Source organism: Pelophylax lessonae, assembly GCF_965119305.1.
Source record: "Pelophylax lessonae genome assembly, chromosome: 5".
Taxonomy (NCBI): Eukaryota; Metazoa; Chordata; class Amphibia; order Anura; family Ranidae; genus Pelophylax; species Pelophylax lessonae.
The window spans coordinates 464,535,202-464,554,372 of record NC_138772.1 but is presented as its reverse complement, the minus strand read 5'-3'; the positions used below and the strand labels follow the sequence as shown (position 1 = coordinate 464,554,372).

The following is a 19,171-nucleotide window of genomic DNA, read 5'->3' as shown; positions in this document are numbered from 1 at the left end:
TGCTTTTTAACCCCTTATTACCCAACATCTGTCCATTAATGATCCTATGCCTTGTAATGATCCTATAACCTTGTATGATGCTCATAAATGACTGCCGTTTTCTATAGCCAACATTCACACTTCAAAGGATGGTGCTGATGTATTAGAATAAGAATATTTTAGAACAGTGTGCCCAATGTACTACCATACAGAGACACAGTTGCAGGGTTCATTTTCCCACTACCCACTGGGGTCTTGAACATGGCCATGGAAAATAAGCTGTAGGCAGGTGTAGTTTACCCTCCAAGCTCTAGGTGGGGCTAGGTTGCTGTGCAGGTGGAAGTGGAGACAAAGTGGAACGGTGTTCCTCTGCAGACTCTGTAGGTGTCATCAGGGGAACTGTGGTCCACTTGGACACTGCAGCCTTGAGTGACCTTTGGCTGCCATCTTTACCGTGGGCATTGCTAATAATTAGCAGTGACCTGTTGGGGTTGGTGCGCATTCCACAAATGGCTAGAATAGAGCGAAGGACCATGACTATCAGGGACAGTGATTTAGCCTTAGAGAAATGTTCCTGCATAAGGAGGGAAAGCTTAGGGACATCTCTGTATTCTCTGCTGTCCACCAGCCTGAAGACTTACTACATAGGTTCTGTTCATTCTCAACAAAAGTCACTTGAGCTAACTCTTTGCCAGTCAGCCATCCATCTTGCAGATGCAGTGCTTGGTAATGTAAGCAATGCCTGTATAATATATTCAGTACTGAGTGAAACTGTGGGCTGCCAATGTTACTGTATTTGTACCTGTACCACCAGTGTTACAGCGTTTGCTGGTTTAAGAGTATTAAGGAACTGTTACAGCAGTTATTATAGCCTTTGTACTCGTGCTAGTAATTGCACATTACCATTTGTCTTGGAAACTGATTTACTTGCATCTCTAAAATACAAGAGCTGTTCAACCCTTCTCCTGGATCCTGTGTGTTGTTCCTCCAACTTGGGCACCAGCCTCCTGGTCTCACCCACAAAGGTTCTCTGCTTCCCTCCCTCAGCAGCCTGGGAGCTACGCCTGAGTAGGCAGAGGTAGCTGGGCAAGTAATCTGCAGCTAGGTGAGTGGCCTTCCATTGTCAGAACCGGTGTGCAGGCAGCAAGACAGAAGCCTAATAGCATGCAGCTTCTCTGGAAGACCCAACTACTGTGGTAAGCTTCTCCCAAATTGCTACTAGGGTACTCTATTTTCAGTGGAGTGGCCCTGTGTCCTAGGTTCTTGGATCCCTCCAACTGTTCATCTGTATTATCAGAGCTACCATGGACTTCATCAAGAGGAATGCTATTTATGAGGATAATGGCATATATCATTTTGATTTCTGAATTGTTTCACTGAAATGATTCTCAGCTGGAATCTCTGTGATTATAGAGTCTTTTAAAGGCTATGCTATGCAGTCATATGTTACCCAGCTGGAACCATAGGGGCATTGCTATGGGGAATTCATGTATGTGTAACTCCTATAATATTTTTTGTATTCTACAATGTATGTCTGACCTTTGTCATTCCAAACGTGTTTTGCATTATTAATTCTAACATTGCGCCTGTTTAGTAAACTGCAACATACAGTAAATCCCTGTCTGATCATTTGGCCGATTACCTATTCTTATAAAATCACAGATAAATAGCTAGTAAAAATAAACAGTGACGTACATAATCATCTACCATGATTAACATCATTTGTTCATAAGCAACTGTTTCTAGGAAACTTGCAAATATTATTTTAGTCCTCCGTATTAAATAAAAAGACATTGACAGCCAATAAAATAGTATTGGGTAAACCAAGTCATACTAATTAAATGTCTTAAAGGGACCTATTACCTTCCTGTTTATGTTTTCTATACTGATATTCACCAACTTACATAGGGTTCCCATGATGTAAACCTTTAAATAAGCTACGTTTTCTTTGATTTACACAGTATGTGCGTTGTATATATTCAGGCAGATATTTAAAAACAAAAAAAATTCAAAAACACTGACCAGTTGACCCATGAACAGTTGGTCCAGCATATTCCATGTATGTTCATACATGTGCAAGAAAGCTTGGAGTGTCACAGGACTATTGTCAGTGAGTAGAAAATATGTACTGTAGGGGATTGGGGTGAGTACACAAAAAAGGTTGGCCTTAGGCAACCTAGGGATCATCTGTATTTTGTTTTTGTTTTTTATAGAAATATGCCTATTACACTGTCTTCTCTGCTTCCCTAACTGGGCTGAACACTGGTAGATTTGCTGTGCAGCTTTTATTAATTTAAAGCCTCCATTGATGCTCAAAAAAGAGCTGAAGATGTTACTCCATGTGGAGAGTTCAATACTAGTTCTAAGGTTTGATCTGTGAAGTCACCCGAGTTGTATCCTGTGTTGAGTCCTTATTAAAGTTGGTGTTGTCTTTAAACATGTTGTCTATTTTTTATCTGACTTTTTTTTTTCTGGAGCTCCATTCTGTATTTCTGTGGTTCAAGCAACCTTTGGATGCTCATCGAGGGAAGTCTTCCTGTGTCGGAGCCGCCTCGCTATTGAGCTTGTTTGAAGTTTTCTTTTCCTTCACCTGACTACAGATGCTACACATGCAAGTCTGAAAATTACCAGCGCCTTTTGAGTATGTTGTTTGGGTTTTATTATAATGGAACAGAAAAGTCTACAGTCTGTCTTCCTACATAATAATACAGTTTTTCACCCTTCCTATTATTCACATTTTTTGTGTTATTGTTCATCTTTTGTCAAAAAGGTGCGTATATAAACCAAGGCCCATACATGCACTAGCAGCGCTAGTAAGCTCTTGCTTCCAAGAGCGGCGAATATATAAAATAATCTAAATAAATGAATATAATGATAATCAATCAGCATAAATGTCCTATTAGCTGACCAACATGAAAAAGTGATAATGAAAGTTTCTTATTTATAGCAATGGGAAAATTAGAGTAGTGTGAAACAGATCCTCTTCAATTCCCCAAAGTCACACCAAGAGCCTTCACCACACCACCGTGCTTCCCCTAGGTAATACAAACGTACCCTTATTGCAAGGATCAAGAGCTTTGAGCAAATCAGGTGATCATCCACTTTCCAATGGCGACTCACATCCAGGTCCTGGCATAAGCTTGTCAATAAGGATCACCAATTCCTCATATCCTCATAGCAAGATCACATGCAATGAAACAAGGGGACCCATAGCGTAACATGTACCACACAGATCATTTATTGATTAAAAGAAAAACACTCACATGGGATAAAATATTCACAGCATATAGATGGTGATCCTTATTGACAAGCTTATGCCAAGCTAATTATTTTACCCTTCATTTATTTTATTTTCTCATTGTGGTTTATAAAACACTCTCCCATATTTGTCTCCTACACGTTTTTTATCAACTCTTTTTCCCCACTGCAGCTTCAATTCTGATTACTCTTAGCTAGTGGGCATCTGATTTTTACCTTTCATCACTATTCTCTCTCCTTGGCTAATGATGCATACAAGCTTCCATCCCGCTCTATGCTCCTACCCTATGATTAAGCCCCGGGGGGGGGGGGGGGGCATGGCAAAATGCATCAGAGTGTGTGGTTTGGTAAAGACATGTAGGCTGAGACTGCTCATTGTTTTGTTTACCTGAGCTGATCAGGAGTAGTGGCAATCATTTTCTCTCTCACTGCAGAAGCTGTCTGCATCATTTCAAGATAATAATCCTCTGCTCCTGTTTGTAAGTGGTTCCGGTTGGATGTGCCACCCTCCAGGCCTGATTGTACATTGTTGGGACTCTCTTAATATATTATTATCATCCACCTTGGCCTCTGAGTATATTCTTTGCCACCAGCGCACCACACTGCACCAAACCCACAAATATAACTACCTTGTGTCTTGTTGCTGTGTTCAGTCTTGTCATAGTGTATGACTTGTGATATGAAACTGTCCTCCACAACCTCACCTTAGTAGCAGAGTTTGACTGTTCCTCATCCAGTTTTAAGTCTCCTGCTCAGCAGTTTCTGTTTCAGTTAATGACTGTGTTTCAACCTATATATGAAACTGATGATCATTAACACCTGCTTGGTATAATTGATTTACCATACACTTGACTCTAATTCTGTGTTCCTCACAGCTTTCTTCCCTTCCTGTATTGCCACTTCAGTCAAGAGCCACCTACAGTGGAGAGTACAGACGGCACCTGCCTACATAATGCATCAGAAAGGTCTCTCACAGGCAAAGACTTTAAAACAGACTGGGGTTTGGATATGTGCTGTTCAAGCTCTTTTGAAGTTAGCTTAAAGAAACAGGCAATGTTGAGGACCGTACATGCAGTGGCCAGCCAAGGAAACTTAATGCAGCAGTTAAAAGACTCATCATGCTTACTTCCCTTTGACATTGGAAGATGTGCAGCAGTGCCATCAGCACACAACTGTTATACACTACAGCTAGAATATATATAATTGTCTCGAATCAGAGCTGCTGTCATGTATGCATCTGATCTGGTCATTGACCACCCCATAACGGTATTTTTGCTATAATTTCTAATGTTATTTGTTATCTATATCTGTCATTACTTGATTAAATGTTATACCTAAAAGTCTTTGTGTGATCTCTCTTTGCACATATGGAATACAACCCCAAAATTGTCAACTATCACATATTGGTGATAAGATAATGTTTCAAAAACACCTATATCCAAAATAGCATAGGGCTGGTCTTTGACTTGAGGGCTGTAGAAACAGGAGCTAAGAGCTATCCAGCAGAATTTATCAGTTTACACGGACGAGACAAATCACTCAACACTGGCAGGGGTGATTAACCACTTTGCCGCTGCTCACTAGAGCTCTACTGCGGCAAAGTGGCTCGATAACGTCTGGCGACGTAGACCTACGTCACCAGACATTCCCCTCTCTCGGCGGCGCGAGCGGCGCCGGAGGCTCGCTCCTGGTGTATTCAGTCACAGCGGGAGTCGGGCAGGGGGAGGAGCGGCGGCGATCACCGCTGCTGTTCCCCGATCGCCGGGGAATCGAGTGTGGAGATCCGCTTGCTTGTGTAAACACAAGCGGGCGGATCTCCTAAGTGACAGGCAGGGTCAGATTGCAGGGTTCAGCATAGCTGAACCTGCGATCTGTCCTTGTGTCACATAGTCCCCTCCCCCCACACATGTCAGTAAGCACCAGGCATACATTAACCCCTTGATCACCAATAAAAATTAACCCCTTCCCTGCCAGTGTCATTTTTACAGTAACAGTGCATATTTATAGCACTGATTACTGTAGTAATGTCACTGGTACCCCCAAAAGTGTCAAAAATGTCAGTCAAGGGTCCAATCTGTCCGCCGCAATGTCGCAGTCCCGCAAAAAAAAAAAAAATTGCAGATCGCCGCCATTACTCGTTAAAAAAAAAAACACCAAAAATTACAGAAATCTTTCCCTTAGTTAGTAAACGCAATAACTTTTGCGCAAACCAATCAAAATACGCTTATTGCGATTTTTTTTACCAAACATAGGTAGCAGAATAAAAATTGGCCAAAAATTTTAAAAAATTTTGATTTTTACATTTTTTTGGGGGGGGAATTTCATATAAAAAAATTTGAAAATATTGTTATTTTTTCAAAATTTATGCTCTTTTTTTGTTTATAGCGCAAAAAGTAAAAATCGCATAGGTGATCAAATACCATCAAAAGAAAGCTCTGTTTATGGGAAAAAAAGGACGTAAATTTCGTTTGGGTATGGCGTCGCACGACCGCGCAATTGTCAGTTAAAGTCGCACAGTGCCGAATCGCAAAAAGTGGCCCAGACGTAAGACAGCAAAATCCTCCGGTGGTAAAGTGGTTAAATAATCAGCTTTTATTTATTCATGCAAAACCTTTATCCCAATAGGAGAAAAAAACTGTTTGTTGTAATGGATTATAAAGTGTGAGTTGGAGTTTGGCTTCAATTTGTTAGTGTATTTAAATCTACTATGCTAATACTTTTCACAACCCCCCCCCCCTTCTCTTCCCCAGACTGAAAATGCTGCTGCCTGCAGTGCCTCCTTTGACTATTCCTCCAGAGTTTTGTATCACTAATATAGAAGGTGTATTACTGGCCAGATCATTAGGAGAAAGCAGAGGAAAAGAGCCAAAGAAAAGAAAACTGATACATCCAGCTTATCTTATTATTGGTAAGCTGCACTATAATACATTTTCGGTTTTAGGTTTGCTTATGTATGTCATATCTTTGGCAAACTTAGTCACAGTCATTTATCAAGTTAGAACAAAGCAAACACTCACATTTGGATCCTGATGAAGAGGAGGCAGACCGTGATGCTCCTTTCAGTGAGAAGACTCCTTTTCCTCTGCGTGTTGCTGGCACGGTTATTCTGGGACGTTTCAGAGGAATGACAGCACGGGGTGGAGGAGGAACACGTCCATGACCATAATCGAACAACCTTCAAAGTAAAATATTATATGATCAATTAAAAGTCTCAATGTTTCAAGAAACGGCCATGAAAATAAAAGTCTACATAACATAGATGAGTCCAGCCAGGCACAAACCCTATGTATACAGTAAAACGTGTCACAATAGTACTCGTTTCTGCTGGCTATGTTAAAAAAGAATATTATATTAGGCTCTTGGTGATCAGTGTTCCCTGACTGGTAAAATTTAAGCAATGAAAATGTTAGCAATAAGAAGTTCTAACTCTTCCTAACTCTACTAAAAATGTGTTTGACTTTGCCTGTATGTAAAAATGTTGTTACATTTTTTCATTCATTTTTGCATCTCATTGCTGCTGATCCACTTCAAACAATTCCTATCTACATATACTCACTCCAGTGTCAGATGCATATCATTGCTCTGAACTGGCTTACTAAAAGTGACAATGGTGTACTATGCCTGTTTAGTATGTGTCGGCATTGCTGCTAGTATTCTCAACCAGGGGAGCATGTGACAACACAAAAGCACAATTGGACAAGAACATTCAGGGCAGGTTCACAGGGTATTATTTTAAAGGCATTATAAACCTTCCGACGTGCATCTTGTGTTTTTTACCTTCATAAGATGTTCATTGACCATGCTGGCCCCACCATTCGTCCGTTCCAAGTGCGGATGAACGAACATGTAGCGAATATCAGGAAGGGTTTCCCAAAGCATTCACTATCCAAACATTTTGATGAAAAACATGCTAGGGACCCTAGTGGTACTTCCTTTATGATCATCGATGTGCTGCAACCTCATTGGAGGGGTTGTCATGTTAGGAGGGAAATATCTAGGTTAGAAACCAAATGGATCTATTTGCTCAAGGTTTATAGACCTTTTGGCCTTAGCATTGAATGGGATGTTAGTGCCTTCATTAACAATAGTTGATAGAAATTTGGCCCATTCAGGTTTTAGACCCATTATATATTTTTTCCCCATACCAGCAAATATTCCTTTTTCCTTCCCCATCAATTATTAAATATTATGTATTTAATGCGTTCCTTTCCTCTGGTTGTCTACCTTTATATTTTGTATATCTGTTTTATATTTTGTATATCCTCTTTTATGCAATTAAATTTTATAACTTTTAGGAATATATTAATATTTGTGCTGTAAATTTTATGCCATAACTGAATTTTATCATGTTATTGTTTTATGTCATGTGGCTTTTTGATGCTGCAGTATACATGTTGTGGCTCCTGGTGACATTCCCCTCGTTATTCCAAGTGTGATGTTTTAATTGAGCTTATACTTTTATTTGCTTATTCTTATATATGAAGGTGGTGTCCCCGGATGGTATTACGGCATTTTTTCTTCCTGTCTGCAATCCCAGTTGATTCTGGTCCGGGGCTGCTGGGTGGAATATGTTTATTTCACCCGGGTGCCTTCTATTATGTTTCCGGATCATTTAACCGCAACTTCCGGGCGCTCCGTGGTGGAGCGCATAGGTCATTTACGGCTACGGGTGGTTGCGCCGTGATGACCTATTAGGTGCTGTTGCTATTTACCAGACTATTTAAGGGTACTGACGCGGACGCTTGTTTACGCCCCCTTGACAATGTCGTAATGACGAAACACGTTGGGAGGAGCTAATTCAGCATCATCACGTCACACCCGGAAGCTCGAGGTTGGCCATCTTCTTGGTAGGAATCGATCACTGAGAGCCTCCAGTATACTGCAGTATTATACACCTTATTATCTTCATTGTGGGTGAGTGTATTTCCTATCATTTCTTCAATAAACTACAGCTGAGGTAATGCACTATAGGCTCGCCCTGTTTGTTTGTTGTCCCCTACTTTTATGAGACAACCTGTGAGGCATTCTGAGGGAGGTCTTGGAGTGGAGTGTGAGCCGGTTTCATCAGCAGGCTTGGATACCCTGGGAGCAGCTGTGCTTGGGAGATGGGCAGGAGTAGTCCTGAACTACCCAATGCGCTTGTCCCACCACTTTCTGGTAAGAGGCTTTATATGGTGGTCGGGACCTCACATTGTCTGTCATCTCCATTATCACCTGGGTGGATGAAATCTGCAATTGATCTGTTTTGAACTGTTCTTTGCACCTTTGGCTACATTAACATGAAGACACATTTCTTTACAATTCTTCGGTTTGGACTATCGTTTCCAATTTTTTATTAAATTGGATTAGGATTTAAACCCATTCATATGTGTTGAGGGATTGCATTGCTGTGTGTTTCACCATTTATGTGTGCATTTAATACTTCTCTGTCATTGGTGAATGTGTTATTCATTTTTTGCTTTAGCACAACTCCCCTTTGTATTAACATAGAGAGGAGCGTAATGCAATATTCGGGAACGGTTGGAATGATTGCTGATTGTACAGATTCACTCTGTTTAAAGATTACATATGAATGTTTTTTCTATATTGTTTTTATTAAAAGTGAAATTGTATGCATTGTGCAATTCTATTCTTCTTTTTCTTTGACAATGGATGGAACATGCCCTAGAGCTATCTCTAAGCGTATGCGACTTGGAGCTCTATGGATTCCAAACCTATGTGACCTATCTAATGTATATTTATATAGGTCATTGATAGAAGGTGAATGATGTCCAGAGAGGAGTGGCATCACACCGGGAGCGTTTTGATCAAGAGTGGACACTGTGTGGTTATTGAGGGGTGAATCACTATACCTGAAGATCATGTGTGGATAATACTGGACACCGTTTGGACACTTTTGTCTAATAGACACTTTGTCATCTGTATACATTTAACACAGGTGTATATATATATATACACAGGTGCATCTCATAAAATTAGAATATCTTAAAAAAGTTAATTTATTTCAGTAATTCAATTCAAAAAGTGAAACTCGTATATTTTATATAGATGCGATACACACAGAGTGACATATTTCAAACATTTATTTCTTTTATTTTTTTGATAATGGCTTTCAGCTAGTGAAAACCCAAATTCAGTATCTCAGAAAATTAGAATATTACACAAGACAAATAAAAAAAAGGTTTTTAACCACATACTGCCCGCCCACCATCAAATGACGGCAGAGCGGTGCAGCTATTGTTCTGGGACATCATTATATGACGATGCACCAAAACGGCCTCTCTCGTGCTCCCGCGGGGGCGCGCAGTGCGACAATCGTGGCCGTGATGTGTCCTAGTGCCCATCAGTGCCGCCCGTCAGTGCTGCCTCTCAGTGCTCATCAGTGCCACCTCTCAGCGCCCAGTAGTGCTGCCTATCAGTGCTCATCAGTGCTGCCCATAAGTGCTCATCAGTATTGCCTATCAGTGCCACCTATCAATGCCCATCAGTGTGGCATATTGGTACCTCCTCATCAGTGCCACCTCATCAGTTCCCATCAGTGCCACCTCATCAGTGCCCATCAGTGCCGCCTCATCAGCGCACATCAGTGAAGGAGAAAAATTATTTATTTTCAAAATTTACTCACAGAAAATAGGAAAATTCTTTTTTTTTTCAAAATTTTCTCTTTTTTCTTTATTTCTTGTAAGAAATAAAAAAAACCCTGCGGTGATTAAATACCACCAAAAGAAAGCTCTATTTATGTAAAAAAAATTATAAACATTTTTATATGGGTACAGTGTAGCATGGTCGCGCAATTGTCATTCAAAGTGTGACAGCGCTGAAAGCTGAAAATTGGCCTAGGCTGGAAGGGGGTGAAAGTGCACTGTATTGAAGTGGTTAATACAGAAATGTTGGTTTACTGAAAAGTTTGTCCATGTACAGTATTTTATATGCATGGTCATATTATGTTCTGTTATACAATAGTTATATTGGAGATATTTTATTTATCACTGCACAGGGATAATGAAAAGGTGTGCTTTTGGGGTTGTCAATGGGATTTGGACTTGTGTCGATATCATTTTGATTAGTTTTTGTGGTCATTTAGAATTCGCTCATTTATTCACAAGTTGACTTCCTTTTGTCCTGCATGTGACCTGCTTTAAGCAGATTTTGCAGTCCCATAAATTCGTATAGAAATGCAAAGCCCATTTGAGGCAGGCAAGTCCTGTCAAAACAGCTTATAAGATTTTATTGACTGGCTTTAGTTCTGGTTTTAGTTTCTGCTTTAAGAACTCCAAGGAGTGCCATCTGTATCAAAAATGATTTCATACGGTCATTTTAATTTTAGGAGATGCATACAGACCTTTGTATGAAACAATGTTTTTTTGTGGTGTTCTTGGCTCCAATTGTTATGATTTTGAAAGTAATTTTAATATTTTATGAATTACAAAGAACATAGACTTCTCCTCATCTCCTCCCCAACTCCTCGTCTTCATAACCCCTTCTGTGAGCACAGGCAGAGATCACAGGAAGTTAAACAGGTTTCTGGCTAAATCAGCAGGAATTTTTACACTTCTCAAACAATTGAACTGAATTTATTCTCTCCTGATTAAAATCGAATAGAGGATATACTGTATTCGCTGTGCATTAATACATATGTGGTTCATATACTGAACTTGCAGAATTATTCACTTTAAAGCCTAACACCAGGTTTGATTAAACTTTAAAAAATGTGTTTGGACCAATCTATTTCCCTCACTAATAGGTGTGCTTGTTGTCAGCGTTGTATGAACTGTATGCTGTATCAACTTCATAGTTTACAGCACTGTGTTCTGTTAGCGGGACTGAGACCTGCTCCTGTCCTGCTCCCAGAACCAAATTGAATCAGACTGCTTGCTGCTCAGCCATTCAGAGGAAGCTTTGTATTCTCTGAAGGAAAACAAGACTTTCTCTGATTGTTTGAGGTGGAGATTGTGACATCTTTCAACCCCCCTCCAAATAAACTAAAACATATTTAAAGTTTAATCAAACCTACAGTTGGGCTTTAAAGTCATTAAAAAATGACAAGGGGGCTTTCTTTATGCCTGGAGGAAAAAAGATTTAGGGTTCATGCGCATTGGCTTAAAAAAATGCCATTGCTCTTTGCATTAAAAAAATGTAGCGTTTTGTAGTGGCGTTTAGGCACATTTAGGCATGTTTAGAATTTTTTTTTGCCAGAAAACCGTTCTCGGAAATGCAAAAAATGCTGAGTTTAAAGAATGCCTCTAGACTATCTAATGTGCATGGACACATAGGATAACATTAGCTGCTTCTACAGGCAAAATGCTAAACTCCTCTAAAAGTAGCATTTTTTTAAGCTAGTGTACATGGACCCCTAACCAACATATACTGAAATTCTTCTTTTCAATAAGAGCTGTGAAAATGTGGAATAGACTCCCTCAAGAACTAATTCTGGCCATCTCAGTAGATTGTTTTAAAAAAGAGCTAGATACATTCCTATATCTACAAAATATAACTGGATATTAACATTCAAAGGTAATAATAACATCTAGAATTGTTGATCCAGGGAATATCAGATTGCCTTCTAGGGGATCAAAAAGGAATTTATATTTCAACCACTGGAAAAAAACTGGACCATTCTTGATATGTTGAGGTTTTTTTCCCTTCCTCTGGGTCTTTTGAGGGTTCTGCATATATTGGTCTATTGTTTTTTTCTATTTATTTATTTATTTATTGGTTTTATTAGATCGACTTGCTTATTTTTTCAACCTAACTACAGTATGTAACTTCAAACTATATATATATACACATTCAGTGGCATATTTAACAGACAAAACATATGTAAATAGGAGACATTCATAGTTAGAGTTTACATACACTTTAAAAGAGAAGTCTGACCAAAGCTTTTTTGGCTATACTTCTCTTGTGGGTCACAGGAGTGCACTTACTTGTGCTCTCCAGTGCCCAGATTCAGCTGAAGGCAGGCTGAAGCCTGCTGTCAGTTGACATCACAGAGCCACTCTAGGCTCTGGAATGATCCCGACTATATTGTCGGGATCCACCCAGATGCCTGATCGGCATCTGGCTCAGCCTCTCTGTGCGCCGCTGAAAGCCTGAACCGGCCATTCCTGCCCACTCTACAGCCTGGCGCTTCAGTGAGTGCTCAGAGCAGTCACTGACAGTCACTGCTCTATGCTCAGAATGGACTGAGAACTGAGCGATCAGTTCTCATGTGATTGCTTAGTTCTTGGGCTTAGAGCCGGTGGGGGACAGCTGCAGCATCAAACCTATACTGCAGCATGGAGGTGAGTATGTATGTTTATTTTTTTAACAACTCCAAACTTCTTTAACCAACTCTGACAGTGTGAAATAAAACATTTTGGCTGATTTGCGCTGTAAAAACACAGGATGTTAACATATAAAGATACTTAAAAGGTATAACAAGATATGACTAATGACAATCAGCAGAGATTTGAAATACAAGTCTAGAATTAAAGGGAATGTAAGATTGCAACTGCTTCTGCCCAGGCTTGTAGATAAAGTAATTGCACATCAGCAATATGCATAACAGCTTACAAATTAAAATCAAGACTCTGATTAGTTTTCTCATTACTTCTATTGTTCCCACTCATAACCTTTGCCAAGCTCTTCACACCCTGGTGATCACACTACACAGTATAAGCCCAAGTCTGCTGCTGTTTACAGCCACATCGTTGTTTGCCCAGAAGTGATACATAATTGAAATACAAGAACCAGCCTTTCTTCCCAATATACACTACATTTGATTTTTTAAGGACCATTAAATCCTAACTGCTAGCTGATAAATGATGAAAAAGCATTTTGTAATAGAATCCTATATACATTGAAAAAGTATTCTGCGCAGAAGCTGACATTGTTGACTTGGGGATTCATTTAATAAAGTCAAATAGGCTGCTCACCATGCAAGGCAAGTTACACTCTGCAAGGGAATTTTCCCCAGAACTTAGTGAATGAGGTGAAAGTTCTCTTTTCAGAGAATACCCAATTATATGCAAGGTAAAAAAATAAATAATAAAAAACTGCATTTTTGCTTGCACATGACTTGGATGATGGACATTAGAAGAGCTTCAACTCATTCACTAAGCTCTGAGGAAAATTCAAGGGTCCTGTACTTACAGGAAAATGTTGCAGAGAGCAGTGCCACAACATGGCACCACTCTGTAGCATTTAAAATTCACCCATTGTTTCCGCTCTTTCAGGGGCATCAGAAACATATCCTTGATAGAAGCAAATATAAAAGTTTTAACTTGCTGGTACTTAGTACCCACGCGAGTCCATAAAATGTTTCCCTCCTCCTCTCCACTATGTTTCCGAGGATGCCGGGTTCCTGGCGACATGCTCCACGTGTGGTGGGATTGCCCGAGGTTACGGAGCACATAAAATAGAGTACACCACATGATATTCAAAGTCACCGAACTTAGAATCCCCAGACGAGCGGCTTATGCCCTGCTGGGATCTAGAGTGCCCAAAATTTCTAAACACCTGCAACAACTAATATTTTTTATTTTTCTGGGCACAAAAATGACTATTGCCGCAGCCTGGAAGCAACGAAAGGTGCCCATGAGACAAATCAGAAACAAAATCACGTGGATTATGTCCCAAGAAAAGATGGTGGCATCCCTGACAGACACGGTAACTACATTTGAAAAGATTTGGGAACCATGGGCAGCTTATGTAGGAATTTCCCTTGTTCCGGGATTGACTTAGGCCATGAGGTTGGGGCGTGCCTCTCTGGAGTTCGGCTGCTTCCCCCTCCCCCTTTTTCTCTCTTCCTTTTTCTACTTCCCTCACCTTTCCTTTCTCGCTTCACTCTCTCTGTTCTTTTCTTCTTCCTTATGTTCAGCAGTCTGGGTCAGTTTTATCTTAGATAGGTCCAAATTTGTACCATATTTCTATGCAGTCCTTGACCCACCCGACGATGCTGTAGATTCCTCCCACCTACTCAGCTATGAGGGAGCTTGGACTCTTTAGCCACAACTTAGACTGTAATTACTCTATGCAGTCAGTCCTTCTCCTTATTGTTAACTTAATTGGTGCGTACTTGGTATCACAGCTCCCAGATACATCTCTGTTGTGTTTCTCACTCTAGCCTCATCTACGCATTGTCATCAATGTTGGATCTGCTTTATTGTACAACAACCTTTTGTAACCCAGATTGCAAATGTTTCGATTGTTATCTTCTTTATGTTCTTGCTTTTGCATTATTAAAATAAAATATTTGAAAGAAAAAAATTCACCCATTGTCAAAGAAAGCATTGGGTGAAGAGGACCTGTCATATCCCCAGTACACCTTGGAGGGGGAATCCGAGCCCAGAGTTAAGCTACAGTATAAACAATATTTGTCTGTTTAAGCCTTAAGCAAGCTTCCAGATGTGATACGATGGATAACTTGTTTAAAAAAAACCTTTCAAGAGAGAATTACAGAGGTTGACATTGTTCATGTCCTTGTGAAAATTTGTAAAAATAGGATATGTCTTTTATACTGACTGTCCAAGATATGCACTCAGATATGTCAAAATTTTTAGCTGCATACTTGTTAGGCTCCATGCACACTGGCTTAAAAATCGCAGCTTCTACAGGAGTTTTGTGTTCTGCCTGTAGAAGCAGCTCAATGTTATCCTGTGTGTCCATGTACATTAGGACGTTTAGAGGCATATTTTAAGCTCAACATTTAGAGGCAGGTAAAAAAATACCTTCTGGTTTGCGTTTCTGATTGGAGCTTACTGGCAAAAAAACCTTCTCCTAATCTCGTTCAAACGCTGTACAAAAAATGCTCTATATGAGTGTTTTTTCTGCCAGGAAATGCTCTATATGAGTGTTTTTTTCTGCCAGGAAATGCTCTATATGAGTGTTTTTTTCTGCCCTGTTTTTTGAAGTCCAGTATACATGGATCCTTACAGGTTGAAGGGTCTCCATGAGAGGCAAAAGAAAGAGGCAATTTCCCAGAGAAGAGTCTGTAATGGCAGCCTTCAAAATTCTCCTGAGGTTTCCTTTAAAGTGCCAATGAGCATTCCCATTATAATCTGTAAACAATCCCCAAACTTTGACTAAAGGGTGCTTTAAAGGCTTCAAGGAGGCATCTCAAAGCCAGCTGAAGGCTTTGCAAGAGCTTTGTAAAATCTCTTCAGACTAGCATTTCCAAGCTGAAGACTGTATGAACAAGACACACGAGCTCAGTTAAATTACAATGCAAGAGCTGTTTCTGTTATTGGCAAGGAAATGAACCCTTTTTTTTGCAAGTATATCATTTTAAAATCATAGCACTTCATTGAAAAATGTTAAAGCCTCTATCCATCTTTTCCACTCAAACCCCCTGAACTTAAAAAAAATATATTAATTATTGTTACGCATAACTTAATTTTAAGTGTCATACAGCTGTTCACATAATAAATGGCAAGAAGGGGGGGTAATGGCGCAAACAGAATGACAGTGATATTTAAGCAGTCCTTACTGGCCAAGGGGGTTGGGGGGGATTATAAAAGTTCCAATGTGAGTCCAATAAAGGTTCTGGTCCACTGAGATGGCTGCTGGTGGTAAAGAGAGAAGCAACTCTGTCATGAGATGCAAGGGGAGAGAGAAACCCAAGCGCTGATCCCTCATTAAAGGTTTTTTATTACTACACTCAGATCGGCGCTTGGGTTTCTCTCTCCCCTTGTATCACATAATAAGTGGGTTTTACCTCTTTTTGTTTGGTGTCCTGCAATGGAGGTTCTTACTTGCACATGTTCTGAACAGAAGTTTACAGTCAGCCCAGCCCAGCATGATGAGGCTTCCAGGCAAGGGTGTAGATAAGAGGGGGAAGTAGGAGGAATTCAACCTCCCCCTTAGAGCATCCATGGTTGCACAGTTATTGCTGACAAAAATGTACTAAGACTGGTGCAGACATAATTTGGAGCAGTTGTGAATGGCTATCAATTAGCCTCTACTGTCCTGCTGGACATAGAAGTCGAATTGGTTACTATGCACAACTGCTCCAGATCCTGTCTGCTCCAGTTTCCGTACATTTCTTCCTTAGGTGCACACTCAAGGTGCTGCGGCTCCTGCCCCCATTCCTGCCACATTTTAGAACTCAGAGACAAAAGGACTCTGCATTTCAGAGAGAGGGGGGGGGATCTCTTTAGCTCCTCTGTCATTTCCTGTGGATTTATTAGAGGAAGGAGAATTGCCCTGGGGAACGAGGGGGGGGGGGGGTGCGGGAGGAGATTTGTACAAGGTGAATCTGTACTGGAGAGAGCTGCACTGATGGGAGAACAGTACTGGTAGAGGGGAACTGTATTGGGGGGGTGCTGTACTGGGTGGGGGGATCTGTACTGGGCCAACCTGTAGTGGATGGAATCTGTACGGGGGGGGCAATACTGGTGCGGGGATCCATACTTGAGGGAACTGCACTGGGGAACGATCTGTACTGGGATTAGTTGTACTAGGGGAAATATGTACTGAGGGGAAGGGCCTTACTGGTGGTGGGGGGGATCTGTACTAGGGAAGCTATACTGGTAGGAAGCGAGATCTGTAGTGGGTAGAACTGTACTAGTGGGGAGGAGATCTCTACTGGGGGGATGTGTGTTTAGGGGGAGCTGCACTGCATAAAGATCTGTACTGGGGGGAGCTGTACTGATTGGGGGATCTGTACCAATGTTGGGGGGAAGATCTGTACTGGGGAGAGCTATACTAGTGAGGGGAGCTGTAATGGTGGAGGGGGTACTATAATGGGTGGAGGTTTACTGGTGGGAGCTTTACTGCAGAGAGATCTCTACTGGCAGGAGCTGTACTGATTGGGGGATTATGTACTGGTGGGGGTGGCTTTTCTAGTGGGGGAGATATGTACTGGGGTGAGCTGTACTATTGGAGGGGGAAATCTGTGTGCTCTGCGTAATACACACTCCTGACCTCTGTCAGGTTCTTGCTTGCTTGCACGGTAAGTAAAGAATTTTTTGTACCATATGTTAAAAACTCTGTTGTTGAGTTTTGATCTCTTGTTAACATGCAATCAAAATCCAGCTGTTTCTAAAAAGTACACTCCATCTTAATTTGGAGAATAATTACAGAGATGCACACAGAGGACACAGTCTATGACTTTGTTTTTGATCCTGGTAATATTTGAGCACTCAAGGTCATAATGTTGTATAATATCTGATTCCAGGAACACCTAATCCTGAAATTCAACAGAGGAGGGATTCTCAGCTCAGCTCTCTGCTGTCTGAATATGTACAATCTTTATAATGTGGAGGGATAGGATTTACAGGTATACATCTGGTTTACCCCCAGCTCAATTGACAGGAAGTATTACATGCAGGAGATGAAAAACAGGAGATGTTTTGCAGCCTTAAACAACATCACCTGCAGTAAATACAGATAAATAATAAATGTCAGGGAAGTTCAATCATAAATGCAGAGACATGATCAGCATCAATGTGCTTTTTTCAAATCAACAATTTACACCCACGTAACTCAAAAGTAAACTCAAAAATTTAATATGATAAATATAAATGTAAGAAGAGTGCTGCATATCTTAAAGTTACAACAAGCCCTAAAAAAGAAATACTAGAAATAGACTGCACCCTCAATTGACAATATACAATGATGCTAAACTCTATTGATGTGTATACAAAACATATACAGTACAATATAACATAAATGTAAAAATGACATAACAAATGCAATAAAATGAAAATCCATAAAAAGAAATACAAGTGCCCTGTGTCATTAAGTCCATCCATTTGTGAAGAGAAAAGTGCAACCGAAGATGGAAAGTGTTTTCTCTTCCACACAGGTTCACAACACACTCACTAGAAAGGTATGTCCTCTTTTCTCAAAGAAGGTCACATATCACTTTTGACATACATCTCCATCAACATCCCTTTGGTATCTTGTCCCCCAATGGTGTCTTGAATGTTTTAGTTTCACTGCATATGTAACGATGCTCCTGCACCTTTAAGAGACTCTGCATGAAACTCCCATTAGGAACATTGATCGTAATAAGTCAACTCCAGTTATTGGTGGATTTTAAAGGGCCTCCTAAGGCCAGTGCACTTAATTCAAATGCATTGGGTGGAGCTTTGTGCGTAAAATTCAGTTGTGTCTTCTGGTGAAACCTATGCTGCTTTCAAAATGATCCAAAAACCGATCCTTCAGCATGATAATGATCTAAAGCACACTAACTAGCAAATCCATCATGCAATGACTCAGTCAAAGCCCTGATTTGAAGCCCATTGAAATGTTGTGCGGGAGCTGGAATCTGGCAGTTCATGTCAGAAAACCTAAAAATATCTGCAACTGAAGACATTTTGCATGGAAAAAATAGTCAAAACGTTCACAATGTTGATGTTAGAGACTGGTGGGAAGTTATACAAACCATCTACAAGAAGTAATTTCTACTGAAGTGGACAACACCAGCTTCTGAGGCCAAAGACAAACTTACTTTTTCTACATCCACCAATATTTTCCAATACATTATTGAAAAGGCAATTTGCCTTTTGTTTTTCTCTATGTATTTCACCCTTATCTGTAGTCACTGTTTGAATAAAGATCTATTGTTTGCCTGTTGAAATACAGTATGTTGAAAAAGTCAACAATTTCCTTGGGGTGTACTTATCCCTGAATCTATTGAAAACGTTGGCATGCAATTTATATGAAAAGTGACCGCTATATATTTTTTCATCACATTTTCAACTGTCCAGGTTTGTGGCAGGGTTACTTTACCATAGACAAGCAGCATACCTCTAGGGTGTGAGGTGAAGAAAAGTGCACTTTAGTCTCCATAAACCTGTGTTATTGCTTCATTACTGAATAATCGCGGGGCAAAGCCAAAATACATGAAAGAGTGCTGCGGCTGTGCAATTACATTTTTTGACATTCAGGATCTCTCAGCAAGCTCAGGCTAGATAGTCCTTGTAGAGTGCGCTATATACTATGATTG

General features: G+C 40.4%; 1 protein-coding gene across 2 annotated transcripts in view; it reads right to left on the bottom strand.

Moving 5' to 3' along the window:
- Positions 1–19,171, bottom strand: part of RALYL (RALY RNA binding protein like) — a 469,699-nt gene that overhangs the window by 70,449 nt on the left and 380,079 nt on the right. For both annotated transcript variants that reach the window (XM_082258712.1, XM_082258713.1), the window contains exon 4: positions 6,255–6,412. In XM_082258712.1, the coding sequence (XP_082114838.1) occupies positions 6,255–6,412 (158 nt within the window). The remainder of the gene's footprint in view (positions 1–6,254; positions 6,413–19,171) is intronic.